Source organism: Mastigoproctus giganteus, chromosome 1, assembly GCF_048544385.1.
Source record: "Mastigoproctus giganteus isolate SK-2022 chromosome 1, ASM4854438v1, whole genome shotgun sequence".
In the NCBI taxonomy this organism is placed as follows: Eukaryota; Metazoa; Arthropoda; class Arachnida; order Uropygi; family Thelyphonidae; genus Mastigoproctus; species Mastigoproctus giganteus.
In genome coordinates, this window is record NC_143575.1 from 155,926,106 (window position 1) to 155,940,998 (window position 14,893).

The 14,893-nt window shown below is 39.0% G+C and overlaps 1 protein-coding gene across 1 annotated transcript in view; it reads right to left on the bottom strand.

Annotated features, from left to right (window-relative positions):
- The window catches only part of LOC150091207 (programmed cell death protein 6-like), a 65,653-nt gene that overhangs the window by 43,856 nt on the left and 6,904 nt on the right, over positions 1–14,893 (bottom strand). The window contains exon 2 of the mRNA XM_090389595.1: positions 12,217–12,326. Within this exon, the coding sequence (XP_090245721.1) occupies positions 12,217–12,326 (110 nt within the window). The remainder of the gene's footprint in view (positions 1–12,216; positions 12,327–14,893) is intronic.

The following is a 14,893-nucleotide window of genomic DNA, read 5'->3' on the forward strand; positions in this document are numbered from 1 at the left end:
GCAAATCCTTAGCCATAATTATAAGAACATCCTTGAATTCAGGGAAAGTCCCCAGGGACTGGATATGTACAAATGTATTCCCAATTCACAAAGGGGGATCAAAGGGTGACAGGAGTAATTATAGACCTGTTAGTTTACCTTCTGTTCCAGGAAAAATAATGGAGTCACGGGTAAAAGAGGTAATATAGGATCATCTAAACAAGGCCACAATTATACTTGAGACACAGTAAGGGTCTGTTAAGGGGAAATCTTGTTTGACCAATTTTATTGGATACTATGATGTGGTCAACAAAGGAACTGGATGCAAAAAATAATTTTGATATCATATACTTGGATTTCAGGAAAGCTTTTTATACTGTTGCACATAAAAAAAACTGCTGTACAAATTGGAGCAGTATGACATTAAGAGAAAGTTGCTGCTATGGATAAAGGGATGGCTGAATGGGAAAACATAGAGAGTAGTAATCAACGTACCTGTTCTTTGTGGACTAAATGTTATTAGTGGAGTCCCCAGGGTTTGGTGTCGGTCCCATTGTTGTTTTCTATATTTATCAATGATATTGATGAAGGCATATTAGGCTTAATGTCCAAGTTTGATATGATGATAGGCAATGAGATAGTTGGCAGGGTGTTTAAGGCTTTAATGACAGTAAAGAGAGTATGCTACTGCAACAGGATCTAGAAATAGGCAGAGGGGTAGAGACTGGAAATTGAAGATTAACACTGATAAATGCAAAATACTCTAATGGGTAGCAGTAACCCCAGAGTAATGTACCTGCTGTGTGGTACTGCACTCAGGGTAGTGGAAAATGAAAAAGATCTGGTGGTAATTGTGCAGTCCGATATGAAGTTCTCTGAGAAATGCAAGACAGGCTGCCAGGACATCTCGTGGGGTTTTGTCAATGATATATAGAAATTTTGTTAGCAAGAATAAGGAGGTGATTATGCCATTGTATAAGCCAAATGGTCAAGCCACATCTTGAGTACTACATACAACAGGTCTGGAAGTTTCATTTTAGGAAGGATGTGGAGATGCTAGAACAAGTAGAAAGCAGGGCAATGAGATTGGTGAGGGAAACAGAGGTGCTCTTGTCAACAAAGGCTTTATTTCTGCAAACTGCGAGACTTGGCACCCTCAAGATAATCTAATTAAGCTGTTTAAGGCTTTGAATGAATTGAGCAAGCTCAATACTGATGTGTTATTCCTGTTGCTCACACCACACGTGAGGGGCACAAATTCAAGTTGCTGAGTAGATGCATGGAATTTTGCCAGAACAAACTTCCATCTGTTGTTGTAGAAGTTGATAGCTTAAAAAAATTCTAAAAATAACTACACAAACTAAAGGAATGAATGAATACGTGAAATAGGAATTTGTTTTTTTTTTTTTGTTGATGCTGTATAAGCTTGTTCCTTGTATCATTTGCCACTGCCAATGTTAATTTGTAATCTAATCTCTGACCATCCATCTCTTCACTACATTCTACTCATTCCAAATCATTGTGGATATTCACACTTCACTTCTCTCAATGCTGCAATACAGCCTCACCAAAAAGCATTAAGGGTTTTAAGAAACCTATAATACCTTGATGTGGCATTATAGTTTTCCTGCACAGATGACTATGCCATACAACCTTAACAGAAACATTCATTTGACTATATGACCTGACATGGCTCTATTTCATAGTATTTACAAAACAGACATATAATAATAAAGACAATGTTTGGTTATACATCCAAGTCTTTTTCATGATTTACCCCAGTGTACCTTTCAATGTGTAATTGTCTATAAACATAATATCTGCATAGGTAAAAATTCAATCCTAGAACTTTTTTATCCTATCTTTCAAAAATATGCAAAAAATCCTGGTACCTATGCTAAAGCCCAAAATAAGAAAGAAACAGTCATATAAACATGTTTTCCATTCTAAATACAGTGGCGAACAAAAAAACTGCATCACTTGTGAATTTTGCAAATAATGTGTTTTGTGCTGCATTATAGGTTGCAGAAATGTTTTAAATGCATTTGTTAGATGGGATATATATCTCTGTGAATGAAACCCAATAAAAAGACTCCACCTAATATACCTAACTGCCATAAATATCTTCCCAAAGGGTAAAATGCGTAATTAATGGAAATATGAAAAATCATGCAAATGGCAATGATGACAACCAAACATACATTTTATTGCATTTACATGTACAAACTGAAATGACAAGTTAATGTAATAGTATTATGTACTGTAAATCAGCAAAATAAGTTCTCAATATTTTGTTTTTCCTTTTATGTAAACTCCCAAACACGAGAGGTATTAGAACCTATAGTATTTGTACCGTGCTTGGGTTGGAGGTTGAGAAGGCGAAAGAAGATATTTGTTGACATTGGACTTGAACTTCTGTAGACTGTAATTTTCGGGAAATACATATGAAGGAAGGTTGTTCCAGAAAATGGCAGTTGAATGAATAAACGAGGAAGATGAAAAGTTGGTTCTGTGAGTTTGGAGTTGGAGAGTAAATGGATGTTGGCGGTACGTGTTCGGACTGTTCTGAAAGAGAGAGAGCAGGAATTATAGAAGCCAATTCAGAAGAGCAGTGCCCATGGAAGTATCTGCAGAAGAGGCATGCAGCAGAAACAGTATGTCTATAAGACAGTGAGTGGAGAGACTTTGTTAAAGATGAATCATTAATTAACCTAACTGTCCTCTTCTGAATGGAATCAAGAAGCCTGAGAGAGGTTTTGGGGGCACCACCCCGGATATGGGAACAATATTCCATGGCAGGGCGGATTTGCGATTTATACAGAGTGAGCAACTGTTTGGAAGAAAAGTAACGCCGAGAGCGAAAGAGAAAACCAAGTTTTTTAGATGCAGAGAAAGCAATATTTGTAATGTGCTTGTGCCGAGAGAGATTAGAAGTCAGGGTAATCCCCAAAAGAGATATATCGTTTTGCCTAGAAATCAGAGTGTCACTAAAGAAAAGCATAGGAGCAGAAGAATCCTTTTTTGCGAGAAATAAGACAAAACTGAGTTTTAGAAGGGTTGAAATCAACTAAGTTGTCTTTGCCCCACTGGAGAATTACCTGAAGATCGGCATTTAAGGAATTGGTAGCAGATTTTTTCGAGAGGTTGAAGCTGATTGAGCAGGACAAGGTTTCTCAAAATGGAAAGTGGAATGCAATGTGCTATCATCAGCAAAACTATGGATAGGATTTCCAGTCAATAGAAGACTGTCATTAATATACAAGAGGAAAAGACTGGGGGAAAGACCTGAACCTTTGAGGGACACCGGCATTAGTGGAGAAGTTAGAAGACGGAGAGCCATCCACCATCACCCTCATTGAGCGATCAGAGATAAAACTGGATAACCAATTACTAAAAACAGTTGGCAAACCATAAGATGGAAGCTTGTTTAGACCATTATGCCAAACACGATCGAAAGCCTTTGAGATGTCAAGAGCAACTACTTGTCTTTCACCGAACCTTTCCGTTGAATTTGTCCATAAATGGGTAACATAAGCCAGAATATCACCAGTGGGTCGACACTGACGGAATCCATACTGGCAATCATTGATCAGACGGAAGGTTTCTAGATAGTTTAAGAGTTGGCGGTTAATTGATTTCTCCATTACTTTAGAAAGAGTAGAAGTAATTGCAATGGGACGATAATTGGATGGGAGGGATATGTCACCCTTTTTAGGAACTGGCTGGATATGAGCAAATTTCCAAGCAGAAGGAAATACACCTTTGGAATAAGAAAGCGAAAAAAGCGGCAAAGAATAGGAGTAAATTCTGGAGCACAGGTTTTGAGAACAAGTGGAGAAATACCATAGGGACCTGGTGCTTTCTTAGCTCCAAGACTGGTCAAAATCCTTCTAACATCCTTTTGATGGAAGACCACAGGAGGCTTTGAATGGAGCGTGTTGGGAATGGTGGGAGGTGATTTACCAAGGTCATTAATATATGAGTTGGAAGAAAAATGGGTTGTTAGCAGGTCAGCTTTATCCTTGGCTGAAGTGACAACAGAACCATCTGGTTTGGACAGAGATGGAAGCAGAGATGAGCAAAAGTTGCGGCCAACAGTTTTGGCAAGGGACCAGAATGCTCGGCTACCATTAGGGCACGAAGCAAGTGTTCTATTCTTAGCCTGTTCAAACTCTGGTTTGGACTGATTAATAACTGCTTTACAATTTTTGCAAGCTTTGGTGTAGGCAGAAAATGAAACTGAAGAATTAGAAACAAGCCAATTACGATATGCAACATTCTTTTCTTGAACAGCCTTAGCACATTTATTGGAAAACCAAGGTTTAGATAAAGGACGAGATTTTAAAGTGGAGTGTGGGATAACGGATTCCATTCCTGCAAGAATAATTTCACTGACACGATCTGAGCAAACTTTGACATCAGAAGTTTTGAAACAGTAATCCGACCAAGGAAAAGAAATCTCGCAGGCCATCCCATTTTGCATTCTTGTAATGCAAACAACAAGGGGTTCGGAATAGCCATGAGATAAATGTTCCATCGGAGAAGAGACAATCACCAAGTTGTGATCTGAGGTGCCTAAAGGACCTCTCACTTCGAACATGTACTTAGAAGGTTGTGAGAAAAAGATCAAGCGTATTGGCTGTTGATTGATTGATTGATTTGGTAGTTGTTGGCGCATCGGCTTCTGTGGCCATATTGCACCTCCCAAGGTTTTTGCAGTACTTTGATCCAAGCCCGAGGCGGGAATCGAACCCGCGACCTTTGGGTTGCCGGGCAGGTACTTTACCCACTCGGCTAGCCCGGTCGGCCCGTATTGGCTGTATGATTAGGATTGTCCGGTATTCTTGTAGGTAAATGAACAATCTATGCAAGGTCATTAGTAATTGCAAAAGCCTCAGCATCTCGACCAGTTGGGTCGGTGTGACTATAAAACGGAAGCCAGCTGGAGTTGTGAACATTAAAATCACCAAGTAAAATTACCTCACTGTCAGGAAAGTTGGTCTGGAGAAAGTCAAGTTGCAAAGAGAGGCAGTCAAAGAGCTCCAAGTGATTAGTGGAGTTGGAAGAACGGTAGAGACAACAGATGAATTTGACACAATGAAATAGAGACATTTTAAGCCAGACAAGATCAAAGAGAGGAGATTCCAAATTGCCAAGTCTCCGACAGGGAATATCGGAACGGACATATGCACAAGTACCACCTTTGAGGCGAAAGGAATCATACAGCGAATAATTTGGGCAACTGATATGAGCAGTGGTTGAATCAACCAATAACTGAGATTCTGTCAGAAAAAGTACATACAGTTTGGCATACTGCAAGTGGAAATGGATATCAGAGATTATAACTGAGACCATGTATATTTGTGAAATGAACTAGAAAGTGTTTGGTAGGTTTAGATCTTTTCGTGAATAAGTTTGCTCTATTAGTTTGACAATTCATGGTTTATTCAACAGTAAGAAAAAGTGGGGGCAATTTGGACAGGCTGATGAAGTAATGAAATTTTTGGATATGGCATATACATGGTAAGAATATAAGAATTTTCCTCCCTGCATACACATTACTTGGACTCCCTCCAGTCACTGTCTGGCAGAGTAGAGGTAGCTAGATTATACACAAGCTGATCTGGAAGCCTCTGAAAGAGTTACCAATAGGTTCCATCCAGCGTACTAACTAGCGGCCGGCCTGTGAACACCGTTTTAGAGCTGTGCCCTCGAAACGTAAGGAAGATTGGATCTCGCCATGACGTTCATCATAACCTGAAAAGTCATCAATCATACTGCATGAAGGAAGAGATAGGGAAGGGTTGACCGGAACTTAGCTCTAGAGACTAAACATGGGTTCCATTTCGAGCTTTTGGGTCCCTCACGCGTGCTTTTTTTTTTTTTTTCTCTTTTGTTCTCTGTCAGAAAGCTCAGGCGATGGAGAGCAGCCAGAGTACCGTAGACAGCTTAGCTCACCTCCCAGTGGCGGTGGCAGGCAATGTGGAGTCCCACTAAGAGCCCTGCAACCAAGAAGCCAGCACAACAGATAGTTTTTAAATTCTGTACAGTGGGATCAACTGATGATGTTACCAACAGTAAATTCGAAGTGGGAAGCATTCAAGGAATTAATCATGGAAGCTACTAAAAGTTTCATACCTATTAAGAAATAATGTTCAAGATTTAGGCCTAAATGGTTATCACATGAACTAATGAGACTCGTGACAGAGAAGAAAAATTCATGGGATGCATATAAATTATCAGGCGACAGAAGCCTATGGCAGATATAAGCTAGTCTGTAATCAAGACACAAAGGAGGGTAGGCAGGTGAAACCAGATTACGAGAAATCTTTGGCAAAGGATGCTAAGAAAAACAGCAAGGATTTCTTTACTTATATAAACTCTAAAAGGAAGGGGATGAATCTGATTGGTCCATTTGATATCGATGGTTCGACTGTTGATGATCCTGCTCAGATAGCAAACAAACTGAATGAATATTTTGCATCTACATTCACACATGAGGAGTTATTAAGGTTTGAAAATGCCAGTAGGTTATCAAATTACAGCAGGGTGCTTAATGATTTTGTAATAACTGAGAGCAAAGTGGAGGATAAAGTGTTGAAGTTAAACATAAGAAAGGCACCTGGGGTGGATGGAATCTATCCAGTTATATTAAAGGAGGCGGCAAAGGAAGTAAGCCAACCCTTAGACATAATTATGAGAGCATCCTTGGAATCAGGGGAGGTCTCCACGGACTTGAGATGTGCAAATGTACCCCCAATTCACAAAAGGGGATCGAAGGGTGACACGAGTAATTACAGACCAGTTAGTTTAACTTCTGTTCCGGGTAAAATAATGGAGTCACTGATTAAAGGCGCATTGCAGGATCATCTAGACAAGACTGCAAGATTAATTCAGACAACATGGGTTTATTAGAGTGGGGTCTTGTCTGACCAATTTGATTGGATACTATAATGTGGTCACAAAGGAACTGTATGCCAAAAATAATTTTGATATCACATACTTGGATTTCAGGAAAGCTTTTGATACTGTTGCACATGGAAGACTGCTGTACAAATTGGAGCAGAATGGTATTAAGGGTAAATTGCTACAATGGATAAAAGGATGGTTGATGGGAGAAGACAGAGGACGGTAATTAATGGGTGCTGATCTTCTTGGACTAATGTTATTAGTGGAGACCCACAGGGTTCGGTGTTGAGTCCACTGTTGTTTTGTATATTTATCAATGATATTGATGAACATATATCAGGCTTAGTGTTGAAGTTTGCAGATGATACAAAGGTTGGCAGGGTTGTTAATGACAGTAATGGCAGTGTGCTACTGCAACAGGATTAAGAAAATTTGGGTAGATGGGCTGAGAACTGGCAACTGAAGTTTAACCTTGAAAATGCAAAGTACAATCAGTCCTCGTATAACACGTGTTTACACTACACGAATTTGATCATACACAATTTATAAATAGGGGAACGATATCGTATATAACACGAACTGAATTCGCTTATGCACGATTCGCCTTTGTGTTTACAAGAGGCAGTTGAACGCAGAATCACCCCAGCTGAACGCAACACGATAGGAATGAAGAGAAGATTCTTAAAATGTATTTATGTTTTTTATATCAGTGAATGGAAAATATTTAACCATAATAATGTAAAAACCCGCACAATTCCAGCTATCGGTATTATCACAAATGCAATTAGATCGAGTTTACTACCAGCTTATAATAGATTATACTAGCAGGAATGCAACTGGAAATTGTTTTTATTGTTTTATGTTAGTAACTCCCAGAAATGTGCTTTAGTAAAATGTGAGCTAGTGAGGTGTTCATAGTGTGTCTCTGCATTTACGGTGTTGTTTATTCAGTTGCTACACGTATGAAGCTTTGTTTATGTGTATCAAGCGTGCCTCCTCATTTTGTAATTGTGTTTTATTCCTTAAAAATGAGTAAAATACTTAAAAGGTGTGAAAAGGAAGCATCTGGTGAAGACACTACAGATTCAGAGAGAAACAGAAAAGCAATATCAATAAACAGAGGCGGACTAGGTCAAAAATTCTTACCCGGGAAAATTTGTAGTGGCCTCATACTAGCATTTATGGCCAAAATCGCACTGGCCTCCGGCCCACTGGGGTTTCCCAGGTAAGGCTTATGGCCAGTCCGCCTCTGTCGATAGAGAAAAAATATGAAATTGTGAAACACTTTGAGCGAATTGAAAGACCATGTGATATTGCACGTGCTACAGCCCTAAATAAGGCAACGCAGAGAATTACAAAGAATGCAGAGAAAATAAAAACAATTTTCATAGCAGGAGCGACTCAAAGTGTAATGAAAATCCATTAGATTAAGGCACAAAGAATTGGAAGAGATGGAACAGCTGTCATCTGTTTCGATAGAAAATCAAACAAAAAACAAGTTTGCTTACGATAGAAGCAAAAGCATTAGCAATATTTTATTACGTAATAGTTGCAATAAAATACGTATTTTATTGCGACTGTTACGTAAGTATTTTATTACGATAATTTATTGCGTTTGGTAATGTTTTAGTTACAAATGTATGTTCAATCTTGGGTGGTCGGCACCTAACCCTATTTTTCCCATAGGGCCTGTTGTTTATATTGCACGAGGGTTTCTAGGCAAACAACTATCATGCTATACGGGGACTGACCGTACTGAATATGGGTAGAAATAACCCAGAAAAACATACCAACTGTGTGGTACTATACTTAAGGTGGTAGAAAGACCTGAGAGTAATTGTGCAGTCAGATATGAAGTTTTCTGAGCAATGCAGACAGGCTGCTACGGCAGGTCATGGGATTTTGTCAATGATATATAGGAATTTTGCTAGCATGGAAAAGGAGGTGATTGTCCCTCTGTATAAGGCAATGGTCAGGCCACACCTTGAGTACTGCGTACAGGTCTGGAAGCCTCATTTTAGGAAGGATGTAGATTTTCTTGAGCGTGTTCAGAGAAGGGCAACAAGATTGGTGAGGGAAATGAAGGGATCCTCTTACCAAGAGAGGCTTAAGTTCTGCAGAGTGCAATGGCTGGAGACTAGGCACCTGCACAGTAATCTGATTGAGGTGTATAAGGCCTTGAATGGGTTGAGCACGCTGAATTCTGATGGGATTCTTCCACTTGTTCAGATTACGAACCTAAGGGGGCATAAATTCAAATTAAGGAAAGACAGATGTATAATAGATGGGCAGAAATTTGCCTTTAGCCAGCGGGTGGTTAATTGCTAGAACAAACTTCTATCTGTCATTGTGGAAGTTGATAGGTATAAATATAGTGCAAATGCATCAGGAATACATAGCTATATCTGAATAAATCAGATTATTAATAAAACGGCATCGTTTTAAGTTATATCTCATATTGTGAATACCTTCACAACGAGTTGCCATGATATTGCACTACTTCGAATAAGTAACGCTTCACCTAAGGAGAAGACTAATGTTACTTATTCTCAGATGGATACCACCACCCAGACGGCACCGTTTCAGGGCTATTTGGCCCTTCTTCGGTGGGTGGGTAGGTACCCGAGTGATGCAATGATGGCAAAACAGTTATGAAGTATAACTCCACAATATGAGAGATGCCTGATGGTGTATCATATATTTAGACTCAAGCGTTTAGGGCATAAGCCTCAAGCTATGAAGGAGTCTAGACTATGTATAAATATAGTGCAAATGCATCAGGAATACATCAGGAAGTTGATAGGTTAAATAAATTTAAGGGCGCCTCCGTAGCCAGGTGGGAAGGAGCAGCAGTGCGTAGCACACGCTTCTTGATTAGACCGAGGTTCGAGCCCGTCACCACCAAATACGGAGGATGCGGAAAGGTCAGGGAATGACCACTGCATATTTGCGGAGCAATATGGCCTTAGTTGCTAATGCTCCTAAAAACCAAATAACAAACAAACAAATAAATGTAAAGAGGAACTGGACAAACATTTAAAGGGAATGGTTGTGTGAATGTTTTTTTTTTTTTTTTTTTGGCTGATGCTGCATAAGCTCATACACTTGCTTTCTTGCATCACATGCCACTACTACTACCCAACACTAAACTAAAAATGCAACACAACACTTTTTATGGCTTTTACAGAGGTTCTATATTCATCACAAGAGTACTGATGGCACAGATGTGTGAAACCACAGATAACACCTTGCCCAAACACTATGATTGATATCTAATCAGGAAATGATCTATGTGCATTTGTAATGACGTAAATCTCCCACCCACTTGTACCATGTGACCCGCATCCTCTTCTCCCATTGGCTACCCCACCACATGAATTCTCAAGATCAAATAAATCATCATCATCATCAGCCATTTTCAATCCACTGCAGGATGAAGGCCTCTCCAGCAACTTTCCAGTTCCTTCTGTTTTGAGCACTGGCCTGCATTTACATAGGTCACTTAGGAAAAGGCCTTTTCTTGGGGTTTCATAATGCATGAGGAATATTGCAGCATCTGAAAGAGCAGGACTAAAATATTTACAAAACACTAAGCTATTTACAGATATACAAACTATATCGGCTCCCTTCATCAGCTGACATTACACCGGAACATCAAATGATGCTGTGCGTGGTCATGTATTACAGTGAAGCACGTGCACGATCGTGGTCTTTCAATGGAAGACAGAAATGTAATTATTTACCAGTACATTTGAAGTGACGTAATTGCCCTGTCCTCTTCTCCCAGTGTGACCCAAATAAATATCACCAGGAGGAAAACGTTTTTAATGTATAGAGAGGTACTGTTTCCCTAATTGTAAAAAAAAGCCAAGTATGCGAGTTAGATGGTTTTATGTGAAATATCCTTAGCAAAATCCAAGTTAACATAATTTGCATCCATTGTGATGTGCACACAATCTTGGTATTTATTATTATTGTGAAACATCAATAATAAATACCGATTGCAATGCTACAATCAAATGGCAGCTACAGGCAGTACGATTGCAGCAATACAAGTTACAATAATTCGCTTGTGGTGGAAGCTGCAGATGGCATCAGTTGCAAGTCGCATTTTTCGTGACTGATCAAATTTACTCATTTGAGGTGCCCAAGACTGTTTCATATCAAAAATAATTAAAAGTCAGCAAAACTGAGAGCCCATTGTTAAAATATTCACAGCTCACCACTGCGTATATTTAATTTTATTCATATTCACAAAGTGGGGAAAAAGCAGCAAATGTTCTATGGGAAAAGGTAATCCCACATCACAAAAGATTGGGACTATTGTTCTGAATGATGATAAAAACATCAGCATACAACTTCAAATGTCAAAATTAAAATGAAAACAGGCAAAGGAAAGAAAATAAGGGTAAAAAATCATTGAGCTGAATTTAAATGAAATGAAGCAACTTGTCAAAAGTGTACCATCTACCTAATGTTCAAACTTACACAAAAAGAAAAAATAAGCAAATGACTTATTTTTAGGTTTGGGCTATATTTTGTCTGAATCTTTTTTTGCCATATTTGAGTTGAAATTTCTGAATTCAATGTTAAAATTGGGCGAAGTATTACAATTTGTTTTTCGGATTTCTAAATTTTTCGGCCTAATCATTTTGTTTCTTAATTGGGAAAATTCCCCATTCTCAGTTTGTTATAAAATCGTCTTCAATGTAATTCTGAAATAAAAGTACACGGATTTAATCTGAAGGAAGGAAGGCAAGAAGGAAAGTAATGTTCATTCTTCAGTGAGCTCGTTTAGTTGTAGAATGTAAGAGGGCAGCTTGAGTTGCAACTGCTCACATTAAAAGAGCTGTTATTTTATTTTAATATTCTTTTTATTTATTATTTTATTTTTGATCAAATATAATTGCTTTAACTTCGTTTTACATGACGTTTTTTAGACTAAACTGAGGGAGAGAGAGGACGATACTGCATTGAGAAGCAGCTGATTAGGCAAAACTTAAATTTAAAAAATCTGAATGGTAACATATAAAATTCAAAACGTTTGAGGGTCAACAAATAGCTTAAATCTAAAAATGGGCGAGACAGACAGCAGTACCTTTTAATTGAAAAATGTATTATGGTGGTTGCTTGCGCATATACTCATATCAGGGATATTTGTTTACATTCACCCAAACATCAATGCACTACAGCCTAAAGTTTATTTCCATATCAATTAAAAAGTTAACTGTATGTTTTAATATCCCAGTTAAAATACTTCAAGAGAATAAAATATCGCATTTATCCACATGAATAAGTTCAAAAAAAAAAAAAAAATCTCGACCTTACCTTACATGTGATTGCATAAAAATAAAACATTCTGGGAAAGCAACGCATACGACACCGCTCTCAAAATCACGTGTACGACCACTCTTCTCAATGCGCCACGTCAGGGTGAACTCTGATAATCTCAACCTTTAGCAAATAAACTGAATTCTCGCCCTACCTGCGAGAAGTCATCACATACAGCAACGGTGGAAATGACTTTCAGAATTCGGTGGGCGCTTTTTGTAGAACTCAGTAAGCTCTTTAATAGAGTAGTTCTAGAAAGGTAGACCCAACTCCTAGTAAAGACTGATTTTCGCTCTCATCACGTGGACCGACTTCACCATTGCTCCTGAAGCTGCATAGGACCCTTCCTCTATATATATATATAAATGTATATTATGTATATGTATACATAAATATAAATGTAAATGTAATTATTTATATGATAAATGTCATGAATGGTTATGAATATTAGTATCAATTGATGTCATAAGCAAATGTTATGTTTGCATTGGTAGAAGTAGATATACACCGATGAGCCAAAACATTATGACCACCTACCTAATATGATGTTAGACCTCCAAGTGCAGGCAAAACAGCTCGTACCCGGCGAGGCATGGACACTACAAGATTTCTAAATGTGTCTTGTGATTCGGGTACCAACACGTAACCAGCAGATAATTTCACTTCTGTAACGTCCGTGGTTGAGACGCCGCAGATCGGAATTGCTGTTCCAACGCAAACCACAGATGCTCGATGGGATTCATGTCTGCGGAATTTGGAGGTCCGGGCAAACGGTCTTCCTCATGTTCCGCGAACCAGTCTCGAACAATCCGGGCGGTATGGCATAGCGCATTCATATCAGCATTAGCTTGAAAGCAAGCTTATATAGCATCAGCCAAAAAAAAAAAAAAAAAACACACACACACTTCTCATTTCACCGATCTACTCGCTCCAGTGTTTGTCTAGTTCTGCCTTGAATCTGTTTAAGCTATCAACTTCTACAACGACAGATGGAAGTTTGCTCGGCAATCAAACACCCGCTAGCTAAAGGCAAACTTCCGCACATCTATACTACAAGTGTCCTTCCTCATATTCTGAGCAAGAGGAAGAATCTCGTCAGAATTGAGCATGCTCAAACCATTCAAGGCTTTATACACCTCAATCAGATCACCTCGCAGGTACCTAGTCTCCAGACACTGTCACTGGCAAAACTTAAGCCTTTCTTCGTAAGAGAGAAACTTCTCCCACTCAACCCCTTTCTCCCATTCACTAATCTTGTTGACCTTCTCTCTACTCGTTTCAACAGCTATACATCCTTCTTAAAACGAGGTTTCCAAACCTGTATATAGTATTCAAGGTGTGGCCTGACCACTGCCTTATACAAGGGGATAATCATCTCCTTATCCCTGCTAGAAAAAATCCTGTATATCATTGACAAGACACCATGAGCTACTCTTGCAGACCGTCTGCACTGCTCGGAAAACTTCATATCTGCTGCACAATTACCCCCAGGTCCTTTTCACTCTCTACCACTGCCAGTGTAGTACTACACAGTTGATGTTACTCTGTGGTTACTGCTTCCCATATGCAGCACTTTACATTTGTCAATGTTAAACTTCGGTTGCCACCTCTCAGCCCATCTGCTCAACTATTCTAGATCCTGTTGCGGCAGCGTACTGCCATTAATGTCATTTCCAGCTCTGCCGACCTTCGTATCGTCTGTAAATTTGAGCATTAAGCGTGATATACCTCCACCAATATCATTAATGAATACAGAAAAAAATAGACCCAACACTGAACCCTGGGGGATCCACTAATAACATTAGTCCACGAAGAGCAGTGTCCATTGATTACCACTCTCTGTCTTCTCCCACTCAACCATCCCTTTATCCATAGCAGTAATTTTCCTCCTATGCCACACTGCTCCAATTTAAGCAGTAGTCTTCCATGTGCAACAGTATCAAAAGGCTTTCTAAGAACCAAATATATAATATCAAAAGCCTTTCTAAGAACGAAATATATAATATCAAAATTTTTCTTTGCATCCAGTTGCTTTGTGACTACATCATAGTATCCAATCAAATTCGTCAGACAAGACTTCCCCTTAACAAACCCATGATGTGTCCGAGCTATAGTTGAAGTCTTGTCTAGATGATCCTGCAATGCTTCTGTAACCAGTGCCTCCATTAATTTCCCTGGAACAAAAGTTAAACTAACAGGTCTATAATTACTTGTGTCACCCTTTGATCCTCCTTTGTGAACTAGGGTCACATTTGTACATCTCCAGTCGATGGGTACCTCCCCTGAGTCCAAAGAAGCTCTCATAATTATGGCTAAGGGTTTGCTTACTTCCTTTGCTGCATTCTTTAATATGATTGGATAGATTTCATCCAACCTAGGTGCCTTTCTTATGTTTATCTTCAATAATTTCTCCAACACTTTACTCTCAGTTATTACAAGATTATCCAGCTTATAGCCAGATTTTAATACACCTCTGGCATTCCCATCCCTGAATAACTCCTCAGGTGTGAATATAGTTGCAAAATATTCATTTAGTTTGTTAGCTACCTCAGCAGGATTATTCACAGTTGAACCATCGATATCAAGTGGACCAATCTGATTCATCCCTTCCTTCTAGAGTTTACATAAGTAAAGAACTCTCTGCTGTTTTTTTTTTTTTTTTGCATCCTTTGCC